At 39.7% G+C, this 19,292-nt stretch overlaps 1 protein-coding gene across 1 annotated transcript in view; it reads right to left on the bottom strand.

Annotated features, from left to right (window-relative positions):
• Positions 1-460: 460 nt before the first annotated feature.
• Positions 461-19,292, bottom strand: part of LOC132893656 (ryanodine receptor 3) — a 476,331-nt gene continuing 457,499 nt past the window's right edge. Inside the window, exons 99-108 of the mRNA XM_060932802.1 lie at positions 17,998-18,125; positions 17,843-17,903; positions 15,726-15,872; positions 15,475-15,609; positions 12,973-13,129; positions 8,558-8,622; positions 7,198-7,298; positions 5,177-5,228; positions 2,567-2,702; positions 461-2,471 (exon numbers count right to left, since the gene is read on the bottom strand). Of these exons, the coding sequence (XP_060788785.1) occupies positions 2,607-2,702; positions 5,177-5,228; positions 7,198-7,298; positions 8,558-8,622; positions 12,973-13,129; positions 15,475-15,609; positions 15,726-15,872; positions 17,843-17,903; positions 17,998-18,125 (942 nt within the window). The 3' untranslated portion in view covers positions 461-2,471; positions 2,567-2,606. The remainder of the gene's footprint in view (positions 2,472-2,566; positions 2,703-5,176; positions 5,229-7,197; positions 7,299-8,557; positions 8,623-12,972; positions 13,130-15,474; positions 15,610-15,725; positions 15,873-17,842; positions 17,904-17,997; positions 18,126-19,292) is intronic.

Genomic DNA, 19,292 nt, shown 5'->3' with positions numbered 1-19,292 from the left:
AGGTGATGTTTTAGCAAATATAATTAATAAACATGTGTAGTAGAATAAACATACACATTCTTTCAATAAGATTAACATGGTATAGAGCTAGATTGTAATTAATTTGTAACAGACGCGAGATGGACTATCGTAACAGAAGTAATGTAACAGACATTTTGGAACTCATAGGCTTGACTTTGGCATATAAATATGTTTTTATTACATCTCATAAAATTAAAGTTATCTTTTAACATATCATTCATTAAAGATTACATGTTTTGTGACCTGATGGTAAAAAAAGAAATGGTTTTAGGTGAATAAGTTCATGTCCCCATTTCAGTACCCATAAGCGTGGAATCACTCATATATATATATATATATATATATATATATATATATATATATATATATATATATATAGGTGTAATACACAGACGTCTGAAACACTGAGAATTTTTTAGATGTGCCATTTGGCCAAAGTTCATTCGACTATTTTCCGTAAACATTTGTCACATACTGTACAGAATTTCAATTACCTCTGTAAGTGGTGCTTCAATTCTGCTGAAATTTTCAAGCTTTGCCACAAACAAAGTGTGTTTACCTTGCTTGGATCATTGACAAGCTGAGGTAAAGTGAATTTTAGAAACATTGAGTTTACACCACATTCTTATTTGAAGCAGAAGAGCCTTCTTGTTGCTTCATTCAGATGCCTGAATAATGTGCACTAGGTCCTATTAAGCGCTCACTGTGATTTGCTTACTTTAGGGTATTTGGAAATCAAAAAGTATAGTACTGGGTACATACAAGGATGTTTCAATTTTAGCCCTTGTGCAACGTAATTGGGACCAAGAGCATGACCAGAGCCTATGACATGCGGTTCTGTAGTCAAGCACAAACCCCACTGGACCCAAATACAAAGCGTATAGCTGAGTTGGATGAAAGAAAGGCATAAAGAATATAAAGCAAAGAGTATGATCAAAAAAAAGGATGATCATATCGGTATCCGATCTGATAACAAGAGTGCTCTGAGAGCACAATATCCCCCGCTGGCAACTGTGCCATAACGCTGGTAAAATGCGACTGAATTGAACGAAATTGGAATATGCATATTACTGACATATAACAAAGAATCCTGTCAAGTTTCATGGAATTCCTCCAAAAATTGTGAGAGGAGTTGATTTCAGAAGGTGAGTACCCTTCTCAGGACAGATGGACAGATGGATGGATGGACAGACATTGCCACGACATAATCCCCCTTCGGGCTTTTCAGCCAGCGGGGGATAAAAATGAGAACCTTATTTTTTTTAAAAAAGGCTTACCAGGAGTTCATACGTGTGATTAATGCTGTGTATCCTGCTGTACTGCACACCATATGAGTATATGATTGCGAGAAAAGAGGGTATTGGTTATCAAAATGCCAGATGCAGACCTTATAAAGAATTATAAGAAGCTATGAACAAAGTTTTAACTACTGACTGTATTAATTGGTATTGATTTCGCAGGGCACAAGCACAGGTGGATTTAGTGAAATGTGTGTGCAATTTGTGATCAGTCACTCCAACAGAACCATTACAGGTAGAGACAGCCCGAGATACAGCACTCCTGAACGTAGCTGGTAAGTAAACGCTAAGTAACTGGCTAAAAACGGAAGCACTTTGTAACTAAAATGTGTTGTTTATTCATATTTACAATCCACATGCCATCTTACATTTGAGATCAAATGAGCAGAGCAACCAGATGATCCATAACCTTAATGGCTGTGCCTCTATCAGCCATTATTGCATTGTTTCTTATCATGTTGGGGATATTTGATGAGTGACTAATTCGAAGACGAAAAAAAAAAGGATAAAAATCAGTTGTATTACATCCTATCTCAGAGTTGCCACCTGAAAAGAAATTCTTGCCCTTCAATAGTTACCCATTTAAGGGCACCTTTAAGGTTAAATAATTTTTGTGCATTGCTTTCATTCTTAGGCCTAAGTATAGGGTGACTGTATTTCCTGATTTCTTGGCACCAAAAACCAGAATTTTACTCGGAGAGGCTTTATACATACCCGCCCTGGGTTTCTCATCTCATAGCTCAAATAAGCAAGCAGTTTAATGAAATCTGAGCACAGCCTCAAAATGCATATCCTATGTAGATTCATCACTCCCTTTTAACGTGTTTTTATTCTGCTCCATTCACTCTAAAAAATTAAGATTATTTTTGTGCATATAAGGGTAGAGACTCACATGTTCTGTAACCCGACAAAACCCAGTGATTCTTAAAGGACAAAAAACTTTGTGCAGAGGTTTCGGGGTTATGTGGCAGAGGGGGATTTTTTTCTTCTTTTTCACTTTTTTTTTCTGAGAAACAAATATGGAAAATAATATTGGGTAAAACAAGACAGTCTTTGTTAAATTGGCACTGTTGACCGAGGTAACAATTAGAACTTTAAATGCATCATATGGCATCATCTGTGGTAGAGAAAAACATGGCACTGGGACTCCTCCTGCAAAACAGTCCGGAAAAGAAGGAGCATTTATTGGGATGCAGAATATCAATGGTTCAAACACAAACTGAAAAAGCAGCTGGTATACTGCTCACAGCTCGGAGGACTGGCTGGTGGGTTGGAATCTCACTTGCTTTAGCCCAGCTGGTCCTCATACTGTTTCCTGAAACAGTCTCCAGCTGGAAAGAAATCCCAGCATCGCTCTTGATACATCTTCCACACATACGACTCCTGTGGAAGAAATAAACGGAAACTGCTTTTGAATGTTCTGGTGATGGAGAAAAATGAATGAGCTAGTTTGAATGCGCAAATTAGCAGGGCCTGAGTCTACATGAGCCTCTCCACAAGCAGGAAACCACTGAAAGTACATGGAAAGAAAAAAAAATAGAACCAAAATGACAAAAAAAAAAAAAAATCAATATAACCCCAATTCCATGAATTTGGGACGCTGGGTAAAATGTAAATAAAAACAGAATATGACTATTTGTAAATCATGGAAACTCTGTATTTCACTGAACATAGTACAAAGACAAAATATCAAATGTTGAAACTGACAAATTTTATTGTTTTTTTGAAAAATATATGCTCATTTTGAATTTGATGTCAGCAACATGTTTCAGAAAAGCTGGGACAGGGCGTGTTTACCACTGTGTTGCATCACCTCTACTTTTAACAACACTCTGTAAACATTGAGGAACTGAAGAGACCAATTGCTGTAGTTCTGAAAGAGAAATGTTGTCCCATTCTTGCCTGATATACAATTTCAGTTGCTCAACAGTTCGGGGTCTCCTTTGTCGTATTTTGGACTTCATAATGCGCCAAAGGTTTTAAATGGGAGACAGGTCTGGACTGTAGGCAGGCCAGTTTAACATCTGGACTCTTTTACTATGGAGCCATGCAGTTTTAATATGTGCAGAAAGCGCTTTGGCATTGTCTTGCTAATAGAAGGAAGGCCTTCCCTGAAAAAGATTTTGTCTGGATGGCAGCATATTGCTCTGAAACATGTATATCATTCAGCATTAATGATGCCTTCCCAGATGTACAAGCTACCCATGTCATGTGCACTAATGCACCCTCATACCATCACAGATGCTGGATTTTGAACTGTGCACTGATAAGCCGGATGGTCCCCCTCCGCTTTAGCCTGGAGGACATAGTGTCCATGATTTTGAAAAATTATTTCTACTTTTGATTCGTCAGACCTCGGGACAGTTTTCCACTTCGTCTCAGTCCATCATAAAAGAGCTCGGGTCCAGAGAAGGTGGTGGTGTTTCTGGATATTGTTTATATCTGGTTTTAACTTGCATTTGTGGATGCAGTAATGAACTGTTTTTACAGACGATGGTTTTCTGAAGTGTTCTTGAGCCCATACAGTGATTTCCACTACAGACACGTGTCTGCTTTTAATGCAGTGTCGCCTGAGGGCCTGAAGATCACAGGCATCCAATGTCAGTTTTCAGCCTCGTCTCTGGCATACAGAGATTTCTCCAGATTCTCTGAATCCTTTAAATGATATTATGTACCATAGATGATGTGATCCCCAAATTCTTTGCAATTTTACATTGAGGAACGTTATTCTTAAATTGTTGCACTGTTTAGGCCAATTTATGCTGACAACGCAGTCCTTGCAGATGGTGTCGCAGATGGTGTCTGCGTAGCCCCCCCCTTCGCAGACGCTCTGCGAGCACCTCCCAAAAATTGTGACCGCCGCAGAAGCCTCGCAGACAGCGTCGCAGACAAGAGGGCTCTGATTGGTCCACTCTACATCCGCTGTACACGCACTTCCGCTTCCCTACTTTCCTGGTTTGTTTTGTTTTCACGACCGCCATTTTTAAAAACACGAGCGAAGATGGAGCAGCACGAAGAGCGGTTGATCGAGGAAGTGAGGAAGTACGTACATCTATACGACTCCAGTTCTAGTCATTATAAATAACTGGAGGATAAACACTCCACTAACCACACCCACCAACTACTCCTAGCGATTTCGCAACTTCGCGCCCCCTTGCGTTGTGGCGGTGAATAACATCGCGCACGCCTACTACTCCCCGCTCAATGATAAATTACAACTGTCTGCGAAAAGCTATCTGCGAAAGCCTTGTCGCAAGAGCATGCAGAGGCCCTTTGCCCACGCAGTCTTTTACAGAGCAGTGAACCCCTCCACATCTTTACTTCTGAGAGACTCTGCCTCTCTGGGATGCTCTTTTTATACCCAATCATCTTACTGACTTGTTGTCAATTAACAAAATTAGTTTTGTTTTGCTTTTTTTTTAGCATTACATAACTTTTTTGTTGTCCCTGCCCCAACTTTTCTGAAATATGTTGCTGACATCAAATTCAAAATAAGCATATATTTTTCAAAAAAACAATAAAATTTCTTAGTTTCAACATTTGATATGTCGTCTTTGTACTATTTTCAATGAAATATAGGGTTTCCATGATTTGCAAATCTTCATATTCTGGGGGGGGGGTTTTGTTTGTTTTTTGTTTTTTTTACACAGTGTACCAAACTTATGGAATTGGGGTTGTAAATAAAAAAAAAGACAGGGCCTATTCTAAAGCCAAGCTCAATATAGACGTTAAATGAAGAAAAGTTCTGGTTTCTCTGGAGAATTTTATTTTATGGTTCAGCTTCGTTCATATATGGACAGGACAGGGAAACTTGAAACACAATATAACAGGACAAGGACAGGACAAGGCAACCTTACCTGACCAGTATGCTCTGTTTCATCCTTGTTGACAAGGTACATTAGGAAAAACCTAAAACATCAGGCATAACAGTAAACTGAACAGGCATATCTGTAAAACAACATGAATTAATTTAAGTGCTGACCAAAGCTGAGATACTTTAAGCTGATTATACTGCAACATGATAATCTGGTTTTAGATTTACACAGGATACGGGTCTGCTGGGTTTTCCTTACTGTCCCTCGTACTGTTAATGGTGTGATATTAGATCGGAGGGTTGGATATCAGGAGCTTCACAATGAAACTCTTTTGATTTAGGAATGCATTATATCACATGGTCTCACTGACGGAATAATAAGAATGATGTGGGACAAACTACTACTACTACATACAAAGACTTTTGTTAACAACATATAGTTTAATGTCTTGGAGGGCACTGCACATGACCAGTTCATCAGCTATCTGACATCTAATAATCTATTCTCGGCTCATCAAAGTGGAAATAAGAGATGTCACTCAGCGGAAACTCTGGGGGTTCTCTTCCCTAATTATTTGTACAAAGCCATTGATGAGGAAAAGGTGACTGCTGTTCTCCTGCTTGACCTTAGCAAGGCGTTTGATAGTATCAACCATCAGAAACTACTTACGAAGTTATGAAACCTCAACGTTTCCAAGATGGTCCTTGCATGGTTCCAAAGTTATTTGACGGGCAGGAGACAACAAGTACGCATTAATAGTTCCCTCTCAAGTCCCTTGGGTCTAAAGCATGGCGTTCCACAAGGGTCCATTCTCAGTCCCTTGCTCTTCAACCTGTATAGCCATCAACCAGTTTGCAAGACATATTGAGTCGTATGTTGACGATACCAAGCTTTACGTCTCATTCTCCAACAAAGAGATCAACGGAGGGCTCAACGACCTCAAGCAAGACCTGCTGCAAGTGGCTGCTTGGTGTTGTGAGAACAATTCACTGACTAATCCTGACAAGACCAAGTTGTGTGTGTTTGGATCAAGCAAGATGCTCAGTCAGACGCCTATCCCATCCATTACGTTCCTGGGGAAGGAGCTACCTGTCGTTCACCCAGTTACAGACCTTAGCGTTCTAGTCAATAAGAACTTATCATCTGATGAACATATCAGGACTTTAGCCGCAGATCTAATAAGCAAACTAGTAATAAAGTAGGATCTGTCACCTTTTTGACCAACAAACACTCTTTACAATCATTAACTCTTTAATTTTTACTAACCTTTTTTACTGTCTGATCAGGTACCAGCAATTCAAATATTCATAAGTTACAGCTAGTGCAGAATTTTGCTGCCTGAATTCCATCTGGGCGGCACAAATATGAACACATAACACCTACTCTCAAGGAACTGAAGCTTTTACCTGTGTCTGATTTATTAACCATAAGAGACGCTGTACTTGTGTATAAATGCATGAATAATCTTGCCCCTAATTATCTTACTAGATTGTTCAGGAAACACTTCAGTATACATCAACATAACACTAGAAACAGTAACAATCTGAATATCCCTAAGTGTCGTACTGCCAAGGCACAGAACTCATTTCTTTATAGAGGGATTTCTGTCTGGAACTCACTCCCAGAGGCAATTTCCAAGTCTCTATCAGTATCCATTTTTAAACGTAACTTAGAGTTGTATTATTTCGAGAGGTGGCTGCACACCGAGTTCTAATAAGTTTGATGATAACATTGGAAATAGTACTTCTGTTAGGTTTTGATCATAACTCCTTTCTATATACTTCCATAGAATACTTTCATTTATTTCTATATTATTTGTAATTAGAAATATTTATACTCCTATAACCACTTGCAAATTAGCTATGAAGACCCCATTATGGGAACCTAATGAAGATTATTGTATTGTATAATGTGGATACCAAAAAATGATATCAATAAGAAAGGGAATATGGGCTATAAAATGCTGATTCCAAAGCAAATAATTATAAAATGAATCCATTACTCAGAGGATTAGAGGAAAAAAGTAAATGTTGTGTGAGTGAAGTGGGGCATGTGGTACTTACAGGTAGTTTGCCAAGTTGTGCTCTTGTAGCGTGTGTGTCTCAAAGCCATGTGGAGTTGTGTCAAAGTAGTCATTTCCAATGCCACAGATGAAGCATTTAGTCTGAAAAACACGTATCAATTTGTCACATTTTAAAGGCACTACATTATTAGATACACTACCGTTCAAAAGTTTGGGGTCACCCAGACAATTTTGTGTTTTCCATGAAAAGTCACACTTTTATTTACCACCATAAGTTGTAAAATGAATAGAAAATATAGTCAAGACATTTTTCTGGCCATTTTGAGCATTTAATCGACCCCACAAATGTGATGCTCCAGAAACTCAATCTGCTCAAAGGAAGGTCAGTTTTATAGCTTCTCTAAAGAGCTCAACTGTTTTCAGCTGTGCTAACATGATTGTACAAGGGTTTTCTAATCATCCATTAGCCTTCTGAGGCAATGAGCAAACACATTGTACCATTAGAACACTGGAGTGAGAGTTGCTGGAAATGGGCCTCTATACACCTATGGAGATATTGCACCAAAAACCACACATTTGCAGCTAGAATAGTCATTTACCACATTAGCAATGTATAGAGTGGATTTCTGATTAGTTTAAAGTGATCTTCATTGAAAAGAACAGTGATTTTCTTTCAAAAATAAGGACATTTCAAAGTGACCCCAAACTTTTGAACGGTAGTGTATTCCATCTTTAAACATTTTTTTTTCCACTTTGTATTGCATTTTGATTAGCGAAACTGCCAAATGGTAAATCGACCTAGTGATGTTCCATTTGCATTTCAACCCATTGTACTTGACCCATGACTGAAATCAATATAACTGAAACATAGCAAAGGGCGGCATGGTGGTGTAGTGGTTCACACTGTCGCTTCACAACAAGAAGGTTCTGGGTTCGAGCCCCGTGGCCAGCGAGGGCCTTTCTGTGTGGAGTTTGCATGTTCTCCCCGTGTCCGCGTGGGTTTCCTCCGGGTGCTCCGGTTTCCCCCACAGTCCAAAGACATGCAGGTTAGGTTAACTGGTGGCTCTAAATTGACCGTAGGTGTGAATGGTTGTGTGTTTCTATGCGTCAGCCCTACGATGACCTGGTGACTTATTGTGAGGCAACAGTGTTAACCACTACACCACCGTTGTCACAGTCATGATTCAAAGGGGGAAAACAACAACAAAAAAATGTTTTTGTTCTCAAAATTAAAACCTAGTGAATGGTGTGATTTCAGTTGTACTAAATTGAACAAAATCACCATTCTTGAAGAATTTTCAGGCTTTGTGGATACACAGTTAGCACTGCCCTTTAGTTTGTATATTTACCCATTTTTGAAATTGGTGCTTGTTTTTACTTGTCTGCTGTTGTACTCTTACCTCCATGTCCTCTTTCACTTGCTCCTGTTGGTCTCGCAGTTCCCCAAAGGCATCAATGATCAAACCTGCAGCCACACACACACACACACACACGTAACACTTAATTACAGGACATGTTCCTTTTACGTAACTATAAGATACCTTTTCTTGGTAACAGGTTTTTTCATGATATTATTCAACAGCACATTTAATAAACACCTCATCATTTTTGGAATATACTACATTACAATCATGGACACATACACTTGCAGAACTTAGCTGTGCACCATGACATCAGACCTCAGCATGTACTGAATAATTTATAGTAACAGCAAGTTCTCTGTATGAGGAGTTCAATGATTAAGGTCACAATAGCAGATTTATTACATAAATACATGTACGTGTAAATAATAATGTAAAAACAAGAAACAAAAACAATTACAGCTTTAAAGCCTGCTTCGTAGGATAATTGATTACTGGTTATTGGATCTTGAGGGTTTTTTTCCAGGAGAAACAAGTCTCCATGCACTTTATTCTGCTTTTTTTTTTTGAAGTCTAACCGTCAATGTAAAACCAAAGTATATTTTAAATGTTATTTACCAGACAAAGCCCCTAGTTTTACTTAGCTAAGAAAAAAAAAACCGTTTGGATTTACTGGAATATCAATCATTCATAAGTATTTACAAGTAAAAGTGTCACAAGGATTTATTTTATACAAAAGTGATCTATGATGTTTTGCTTATGGTGAAAATGTACTAAAACTGGGTCTGTATATGATTGATCACTGCGATACTGCTATATTGCCAAGAGCAGCTGGTTTAAAAATAATATGCTTGTTGGCATCTACAAGACCCGTCTATATAAGGAATATGCTTCAGTAAGAAGTCGGGTAAAAATTATATTCACATATTTAGAAATTGATCAGTGTTTTCCCCCCCACAGATTTTTCTCTCAATGTGAGTCGCAGTTTCCCAGTGCACCGAGTGCCGCTTGCTTTTACATTCACATCGTTCACTTGATTTTCATTTTCACCTGTTTATCTCTTACCCAGGGCCGTAGCCAGGATTTTTCAAATACCGAGGTCAAGCATGGCTGACAGCACCGAAGGCCCCCCCAGCACAACTCAAATAAATAAATAAATAAATAAATAACCCAGGATAGATTTGGTGGTGGACACATTTATTTTAACAATTCTAAAACTGTGGCACCATAACTGTGGTGTTTTATCTGACATAAAAGTAGAACGGTAGTGAACTCTTGAACTGAGTATATATACCTAAAGTACCAGTTACCTAAACTATTGGCATTATTTACATTGCAGCATACACATGACAGAAAGGGTGTGAACTGCTGAATTGTAAGCTTTAGTATTACACCTTATAATAATAGTGTGAGTGAGTGAGTGAGTGAGTGAGTGAGTGAGTGTGTGTGTGTGTGTGTGTGTGTGTGTGAGTGAGTGAGTGAGTGAGTGAGTGAGTGAGTGAGTGAGTGAGTGAGAGAGTTTGTGTGTTATTTGTGGGTGTCTGTATGTGTAGAGACATTCTGAGCAGTAATGTAAAGGCATCAGTCTATCTGGCTGTCTTGAATTGAGATCCATTTGCATGCATTCTCTGAAACAGAGTGTTCTCACCATTGCCTGTAATGTAAGTTTGGCTCACAACACATTTACTTCAACAATTCTAAAACTGTGCCATCAGAACTGTGGAGTTTTGTCTGACATAAAAGTCAAAACTGAACTGAGTGTATTGCTCAGCTACCTGAAGTATTGGCATTATTTACATTTCATTATCTTAAATTACATTAGAATGTAGAGCTATTAGTTCTGTGTGAAGACTATGTATTAGAGAGAGTGTGTGAGAGTGTATTATTTGTGTGTGTGTGTCTGTGTGAGTGAGAGAGAGAGAGAGAGTTATGAGAGAGAGAGACAGCGAGAGAGTTACTCGAACAAGCCCGTTTAGTCAGCCCTGCACAGGGCTGCCTGTGACAACGTAGTTTTGAATGTTTCTCGAAATGCTAACTAAAATGTAATAGGCAATGACAATGAAACGTTTCCCCTTGGAAAGTTGGCATGACACCGCTGAACGGTCTGCCACTGCACTGACAGTATTTTCTCACCTTCCCTCCTTCTCTTTCCCTGCTCTTCTGTTGGCTGTCCAAACCTTAATTTAGTTTGTTGCAACTTTTTCATTTTGCACTCGGGTAAAGCTCTATAATGCGATGTGACTATTAGCCTACGTTAGGTTAGGTAGGCATATGTGATAGAGCGAGCGTAGACTACACCCTGCCTGTTTTACCAAAACCCAACTTCCCCGGCCGACACTAGTATAGGCTATATCGCGTGACGCTGCGTTAGACACGGCAACGATAGAGATAGAGGCTGAGAGATTTCAGGTGACATTAGACAAATGTGAATTTTATTGGGGGGAAATACAGATGACATGTGGATGTGGACGCTGCGTTTTACATTGATCACTGCTCGAATTCAGCGTAGACCAATTTTAAATTTCTGAAAAAAAAAAACAGAGGACATGACCTCGGTGTCCTCAATGGTAGTTACGGCCATGCTCTTACCCATTGTGTTCACCGATTCCCCGTTCGCCTTTAATAAGTTTGTCCATTTAAATCCTGCTGTTTCTGTTTTTTGGCTGTGAAGGCTTATTATTCAACTTGTCTTATTAAGTACTGAGCCTTTCTTGTTTCTGTGTTTTCTGGTTCTGTCCCTCACCCATTCCTCTCGTGTTCTGAATATGTTTATTTTCCTGTTGAATGTTGTCTGCCTGTTCCTTGACCTAAGCTATGGATGCTGATGATTTTTGGAGTTCCCAAAATAACTCTCATGCTGAGTTTATCCACTTGCATGTTACAGCGGTATAAGTGAGCTTCAGAGGAGCTGGTGGATGTAGCTTTTAACAGCTAAGGATCTGCTGATTTTTTAAAAAAAATTTATTTATTCATTGAAAACACTGAAGTGGATGCTACCGGTAGTTCAAAAGCAGGTAGCTAATGCATGCCAAGGCTTAACACAGGCTCCTGTCTCATGCAAGGAGCCCCATACTGTATTATGCAGTGTTTCTGCCACGATATTAAACATCTTAAAAAATCTTAAGTGAATAAAAATAAGCACCAGATGCCTACGAGAGAATTATTTCTGTTTTTCCCCCACTGAGACCTACACCCTCACAAACACCTCACATGCCCCTCAGCATGACGCTAATCCGCCTCTCTGCATGTGTCATTCTGAGCCTTCCCAGATCCCGACACACAGTCGGAGTGACTTTAACCCACTGAGACAAAGCCAGTGTCAACCTGTCTGCTGGAGCTGCCTGAGTCGCACAGCCTACAGGAGGCTCGGACATAATTCTGTAATTTTAGTTCATACATTAAAATATACTGTAACCCTTTGTTTCGCTCCATCACACTATACATACTCTATTTATGTGGCCATTCTTAATAGAATGTGTATTCTAAAATTATTTGCAAATTTGTCTATTGAGTGGGTAACTACTAAAACAGCTGCTGGTAAATATTTAAATAATATTGACTGGCGTTGAGTGGTCTATCACATGTATTCCATTCAGCTAGCATGATATTGAACGAGTCGAAGGCTGGATGGAATATATCTGATAGACCATGAAAAAAAAGCCGGCCAATATCTCATCTCATTATCTCTAGCCGCTTTATCCTGTTCAACAGGGTCGCAGGCAAGCTGGAGCCTATCCCAGCTGACTACGGGCGAAAGGCGGGGTACACCCTAGACAAGACGCCAGGTCATCACAGGGCCGACACATAGACACAGACAACCATTCACATTCACACCTACGGTCAATTTAGAGCCACCAGTTAACCTAACCTGCATGTCTTTGGACTGTGGGGGAAACCGGAGCACCCGGAGGAAACCCACGCGGACACGGGGAGAACATGCAAACTCCGCACAGAAAGGCCCTCGCCGGCCACAGGGCTCGAACCCTGACCTTCTTGCTGTGAGGCAACAGCGCTAACCACTACACCACCGTGCCCCCCGCCGGCCAATATTATTATTATTATTATTATTATTATACATTCGATGAAAACTTTCTCGCATCAGCTCCGACGTGTGACGTCATGTTGTCTTGACACCCATGCAATATCGTAACCCATATTCAACGCTAATTCTCCGTTGGGTAGAATGACGTAATACACGTAGGATAAGCGATATGCTAACAATATTGCATGCTATCAAACCAAATGAATGAAACCCGCTAGAAGGGAATAGAACACGTTTTTATTCCATCAAAAAAGTGTGCTGTGTGTATAATAATGTATAATATTGCTATAAATTTCTCATTTCTAGTGCCCTCGTTGTGACTGTCTCTGTACTTTGTCCCAAATGTCACGTTATTTTAAGCTTTACTCATTAGAAGTATTTCTTTGCCCTTGCCAACTGAATCATATTTTACCTTGGATGATGGCCAGGAGGATGACAATGACAAAGAAGAAAAAGGTGATATCAAAGAGGATGCGGTAAAGCTCATAGGGGTCACCGGCTGGATCCTCAATCTCATCTCCTATTCCCCCACCAGCACGCACACCCACATACATGTGGAACAGATAGCACTGATAAATAGAAAATTATAGAAAAAAAAAAATATATATATATTAGAATTAGCTAAAAATAACAAACATTCTAATATTTTCCAATCAATTCTATAATGATATCGGAATGAATGTTAGTAATAAGAGTATGTACATGTCCAGACGAGTAAAATTATTTGTTGTTTTGCATCTTCTTTTTAAGATTTAATAGAAATGCATGGGTGCAAGTATACAATTTTCAAAAACCTGAAAAGCCTGACAAAGTCAGACGTGCATGGCGCAGCCATGCGGGGGGGTGGGGGGGGGGTTTACAAAGGGGGGGTTACAAAGGGGGGTGAACCCCTTAGGGCTCGAAAAAAAAATTTAAATTACAAGTTAAAATGATTGTCTCTCATGCAATCTCATGCAAACATTTATAATATTAATAGTTATATGATTTGCATATTCACATCAAATGTTTAATACATTTCATCAATTCATCTGAAATAACAATATTTCAAGTACAAGGCTTGATATTTCAAAACATCTAGCAACTAATTTAAATGTTGAAACAACCATTTTTAATATGCTTTTGCTGTGGTACCTTTTTTACAATATATACACTGGAATAACTGTGTCGATTTGGTCAAACAATGTGCTACGTGCGTGAAACATGATATCACACGTATAACATGGTGAAACAACGGGCTAGTCAGGACTGCTCGTCGGTGAGCGGTGTATAAATTGAATGAGGTTTGTGGCGAAGACAAGATGAAAAGATTTGTCTTGTGCAGAGACTGTACTGCGGTAACCCGGTAATACGCTGAGAGTGAGACAGTGAGAGGGCCACCCCATACCCCCCCAAAAAAAAAATCTCAACGGATTTACACAATTTGGAAAAATGACTTTTTCAGAACCGAAAAAACCGGAGCTTCCGGCACATGCCGGAAAACTTGCACCCATGGAAATGTGACTAAAGGGGTGTTCACACGGCAACTTTTACTCCGGTGTAGCGCCGGGGCTGCCCCGGTAGAGCGTTCACACGGTACAAAGTTATACCGGTGTAGCCCCTGAAAGCTGCTTAAACCGGTGCAAATCTAACCCTGCTCGGGAGGTGGTTTAAGAAATTTACTCCGGAGTAAATGCTAGTTTGCGGGGCAGCACCGATATAAAATGGGCCGTCTGAACGCTACAGGGGTAGACTCGCTACGCGTGAGGAGAGTTGATTACATAAGGGTATTGCATAATTTGCATCCTGGTATTTTGCGCTTCCAAAATGGCGAATATCAACAACAACAGAACTGCGTGTCTTCCAGTGTTGCCAGATTTGGCAGTTTTAAGTGCATTTTGGCGGATTTGAACATATTTTGGGCTGGAAAACGTCAGCAATATCTGGCAACACTGGTGTCTTCATCCACGTTGTTTTCCCGGCGCTTGGTGATGCCATGACAACCGGGAAAAAGAAGTACATTTTCACGCATGCGCATATTTCATTTCCGCATTATTACTATCGGAAATGATAGTAATAATGATAGGAAATGATAGTAATAAAGTTTTTGCTACTATAACACGGTTGCAGAAACTGCCGTGTGACCGCAAGTGGGGCTGCACCGGTGCTGACACGCTTCTCTCTAGTAAGCAGGGTTGTGACGTGTGAACGCTGCGCAAAATTTACACCGGTGTAAGATATATCGCAACAAAATACATCGGTGCAGCATCGATGCAAATATGTGCCGTGTGAACACCCTATTGTTTTAAATTTGAATTTCAAAATGAAAATGCACAGAGGAAAGAAAAAAAGAAATACAGTCCTGTGCAAAAGTCATAGGCACGTGTAAAGAAGTGCTGTCGACCAAAAATGGCTTAAAAATCATGAAATGAAATGTTTCAACATTTAATAAATACTATGACCAGCAGTAAGCCATAATAAATGAAACAAAGTCGATATTTGGTATGAGACGACCCTTTGCTTTTTTTAAAAAAAAATAGTAGTCTCAGGTACAGTGAGTGCAGTTTGATAAGGAAATGAGCTGTAGGTTTTACTGAGCGTCTTACAGAACCAGCCGCAGTTCTTCTGGACACTTTGACTCTCACACTCGCGTCTTCATTTTGCAGCAAAACCCAGCAGCCTTCATTATGCTTTCTTTTTTAATCTGAAAAGTGCTCTCTTATGGAATATGCTGCTCAGACACAAACTTTTTTTTCTGCAGCATTTAATTTTGTGCTGGAAAACAAATGTTTGAAACTCTAAAATGTTTTTGTACTGACTCGATAATGTAACAATCATAAAATAGAAATCTATCACAAAGTTTGTATGAAAAAAAGGGTGCTGAAGACTTTTGCACAGTACTGTATAAGAAGCAAAAACTCAAGTATATGTAACATACAGTCATCATATCATCGCACTTCATGTCTGGCTCGTCCTCATTCTCACTCTTGTTGTAGAATTTGCGGAAAAAGTTAAAGGCCACCACGGTGTACAGATACACAACTACAGCCAGCAGACCCACAGTCAGCACCAGCTAGAACAATGGAAGAAGCCAAAATGTAAATCAGAGGACGAATTGTAAACAAAATCAACAATCTTTCGAAACGGAATATTTCCCCCATGTGTTTGGAGGTTCAGAAGCAGTGACACCTGTTTGCCGTTATGGGTGACCGAAGACAGGATGGTCCTCAAAGTCTTGAAACCCATGGCAATGTCGAGCAGGTGAGCAGCAAAGAAGAAATTGTTGTAGTGGCCAAGGATAGACATTGTGGTATACCACACCAGGTACAGGAACGACTGTAAAAGAAAAGGGGAAAAAAAAGGATAGATCTTCCCTCTCCATGCTATAAGAGTGCACATGGACTCCTGTGAGGTATATACACTGTCTTGCAAAAGTATTCATCTCCCCTTTGTGTTTGTCCTGTTTTGTCCCATTACAAGCTGGAATTAAAATGGATTTTTGGAGGGTGAGCAACATTTGATTTACACAACATGCCTACCACTTTAAAGGTGCAAAATTGTTTTATTATGACGCAAACAGGGCAGCACGGTGGTGTAGTGGTTAGCGCTGTCGCCTCACAGCAAGAAGGTCCTGGGTTCGAGCCCCGGGGCCGGCGAGGGCCTTTCTGTGTGGAGTTTGCATGTTCTCCCTGTGTCCGCGTGGGTTTCCTCCGGGTGCTCCGGTTTCCCCCACAGTCCAAAGACATGCAGGTTAGGTTAACTGGTGACTCTAAATTGACCGTAGGTGTGAATGTGAGTGTGAATGGTTGTCTGTGTCTATGTGTCAGCCCTGTGATGACCTGGCGACTTGTCCAGGGTGTACCCCGCCTTTCACCCGTAGTCAGCTGGGATAGGCGCCAGCTTGCCTGCGACCCTGTAGAAGGATAAAGCGGCTAGAGATAATGAGATGAGATGAGATGACGCAAACAATAATTAAGATAAAAAAACAGAAATCTGGAGTGTGCAAAGGTATTCACCCCCCAAAGTCAATACTTTGTAGAGCCACCTTTTGCTACAATTCCAGCTGCAAGTCTCTTGGGGTATGTCTCTATTAGCTTAGCACATCTAGCGACTGGGATTTTTGCCCGTTCCTCAAGGCAAAACTGCTCCAACTCCTTCAAGTTAGATGGGTTGCGTTGGTGTACAGCAATCTTCAAGTTATGCCACAGATTCTCAATTCCTCCAGAATTGCCTTGTATTTAGTGCCATCCATCTTTCCTTCAGTCCTGACCAGCTATCCTGTCCCTGCAGATGAAAAACATCCCCACAGCATGATGCTGCCACCACCATGCTTCACTGTAGGAATGGTGTTCTCAGGATGTTGGGTTCGCACCACACATGGCATTTCCCATGATGGCCAAAAAGTTAAATTTTAGTCTCATTTGACCAGAGAATCTTCTTCCATGTGTTTGGGGAGTCTGCCACATGCTGTTGGACAAACTCCAAATGTGTTTTCTTAAGCAATGGCTTTTTTTCTGGCCACTCTTCCATAAAGCCCCACTCTGTGGAGTGTACAGCTTAAAGTGGTCCGATGGACAGATACTCCCATCTCCACTGTGGATCTCTGCAGCTCCTTCAGTGTTATCTTTGGTGTCTTTGTTGCATCTCTGATTAATGCCCTCCTTGCCTGGTCTGTAAGTTTTGGTGGGCAGCCTTCTCTTGTCAGGTTTGTAGTGGTGCCATATTCTTTCCATTGTGCTATAATGGATTTAATGGTGCTCCCTGGGATATTCAAAGTTTGGGATATTTTTTATAACCCAACCCTGATCTATACTTCTCCACAACTTTGTGTCTGACCTGTTTGGAGGCTCCTTGGTTTTCATGTTGCTTGCTTAGTAATGTTGCAGAGTCAGGGTCCTTCCAGAACAGGTTGATTTATACAGACATCATGTGACAGATCATGTGACACTTTGATTGCACACGGGTGGATCTTAATCAACGAATTATTTGATTAAGATCCGCCTTATGAAGTGAATTGGTTGGACCAGCTCTTATTTAGGGGTTTCATACGGAACGGGGTGAATACCTATGCGCACTCCAGATTTCTGTTTTTTCATCTGAATTATTGTTTGTGTCACAGTAAAGAAAACAATGTGCACCTTTAAAGTGGTAGGCATGTTGTGTGAATCAAATGGTGCTAACCCTCCAAAAAACCATTTTAATTCCAGCTTATAATGCGACAAAACAGGACAAACACCAAGGGGGATGAATACTTTTGCAAGACACTGTACTAATCAAACAAACAGAGCTGTTCTCAGTGAACTCACATTGTCTGTAAACACCACACCCATTTTCCAGATATGATACTTTGTGTCGATCGAGCTTAACCTGAGAGAAGAGAAAGGACCTTCACTTACACTAAACTCGACTTTACTTTGCAGTAATTTTACTCATAATTCCAATACCCTTCGAGTTTTCTCACCAGGACACCAGTGATGCCTCTTTAGCGATAGTTTCTTCAGTAGGGTTGAAGTCCAGCGCGCTTTTGTCCAGACCGAGCAACTCAGCAATCCGTTCTGCTCCATACAAGTCCCCATATTTATTAATTACCTACAGGTAAATTACACATAAAACACAAAGTATATTATTACACAAGAAATAGCTCTTCAAATCTTCAGTCTAAATTATACAAGGTTCGAACTTGCAAAACTGAAGCTCTGTTGACACTCAGATGTAAAGCATTTTAAAGTTTTAAAGCATGGAAGTTCCTATTTATATTTAACAATTATTCGCTGAAGGTCAAGCGAATATCGTATCGAGAAAGTCGAGGTTATTATTCACCGATATTCACTGAGCCTGAAGTGGATAATTGTTTTCGTACACATACACAGGTGATTATTAAAAAAAAAAAAAACATATTAAAAAATAATTTATTTCAAACTTCAAAAGCGGCATGCAAATGTCATGTGCGCAGACTTGTGTCACTTATCTATGCTAACTCACATAAAATACTTTGCTTTGAAATAGTTAAATAAATCACAATTCCACGTTACTTTTTTTAGTGCAGTATATATACATATTCTGTATAGTGTATATTCTACAGTGTATACTGCAGAGCTATTTAACAGTTATTCCACAAAATCGAGTTGTACATGAGCTGATAGCCAACAAGGCGCGTAGCCATGTATGACGAGATTGAGTGGAATAACCATTTTATTCTGTCCACATTCACTGGATTTTGAGAAACAGAACATTTTTATTTTTTGCAAATGCATTAAATAAAACCTTCATACAAAACATCCGACAAAATCATTTCCACTTAGAATGTAAACAAACCGGCGACATGACAGTAACAATTTGTGAAAAATGCTATAATAATAATTCTTGAAAAATAAACAATATACGTTTTTACCATCAAATACTTTTATTCCATATTTTGTTGCTTTTTTTTTGTAATTTTTGGGGTTCTGTTTTTGAGTAGAGTTTTTATGTCGTCCTTGGTTGGTTCAGCAACACACGCCGCCATTTTGTTTTTCCTCTACTCACGGTATATGAGCTGATATCCTAGTAGTAGAGTAGCCAATCAGAGCGCACGATTGCTTATATCCAGTGAATGTGGATAGAATATTTACGTATATTCTACAGTGTATATTGCATATATATATTGTATATATATTCTGTATATATTCTGCAGAGCACTCCATCATCAGATTTTGTTTTATTCTATTTATTACATTCTGTTTTACTTCCTTTCTTTTTTACTACTCCCCCCCCCAC

Source organism: Neoarius graeffei, chromosome 11 (assembly GCF_027579695.1).
Source record: "Neoarius graeffei isolate fNeoGra1 chromosome 11, fNeoGra1.pri, whole genome shotgun sequence".
Lineage (NCBI taxonomy): Eukaryota > Metazoa > Chordata > Actinopteri > Siluriformes > Ariidae > Neoarius > Neoarius graeffei.
This window is presented reverse-complemented; position numbering and strand designations above follow the sequence as displayed.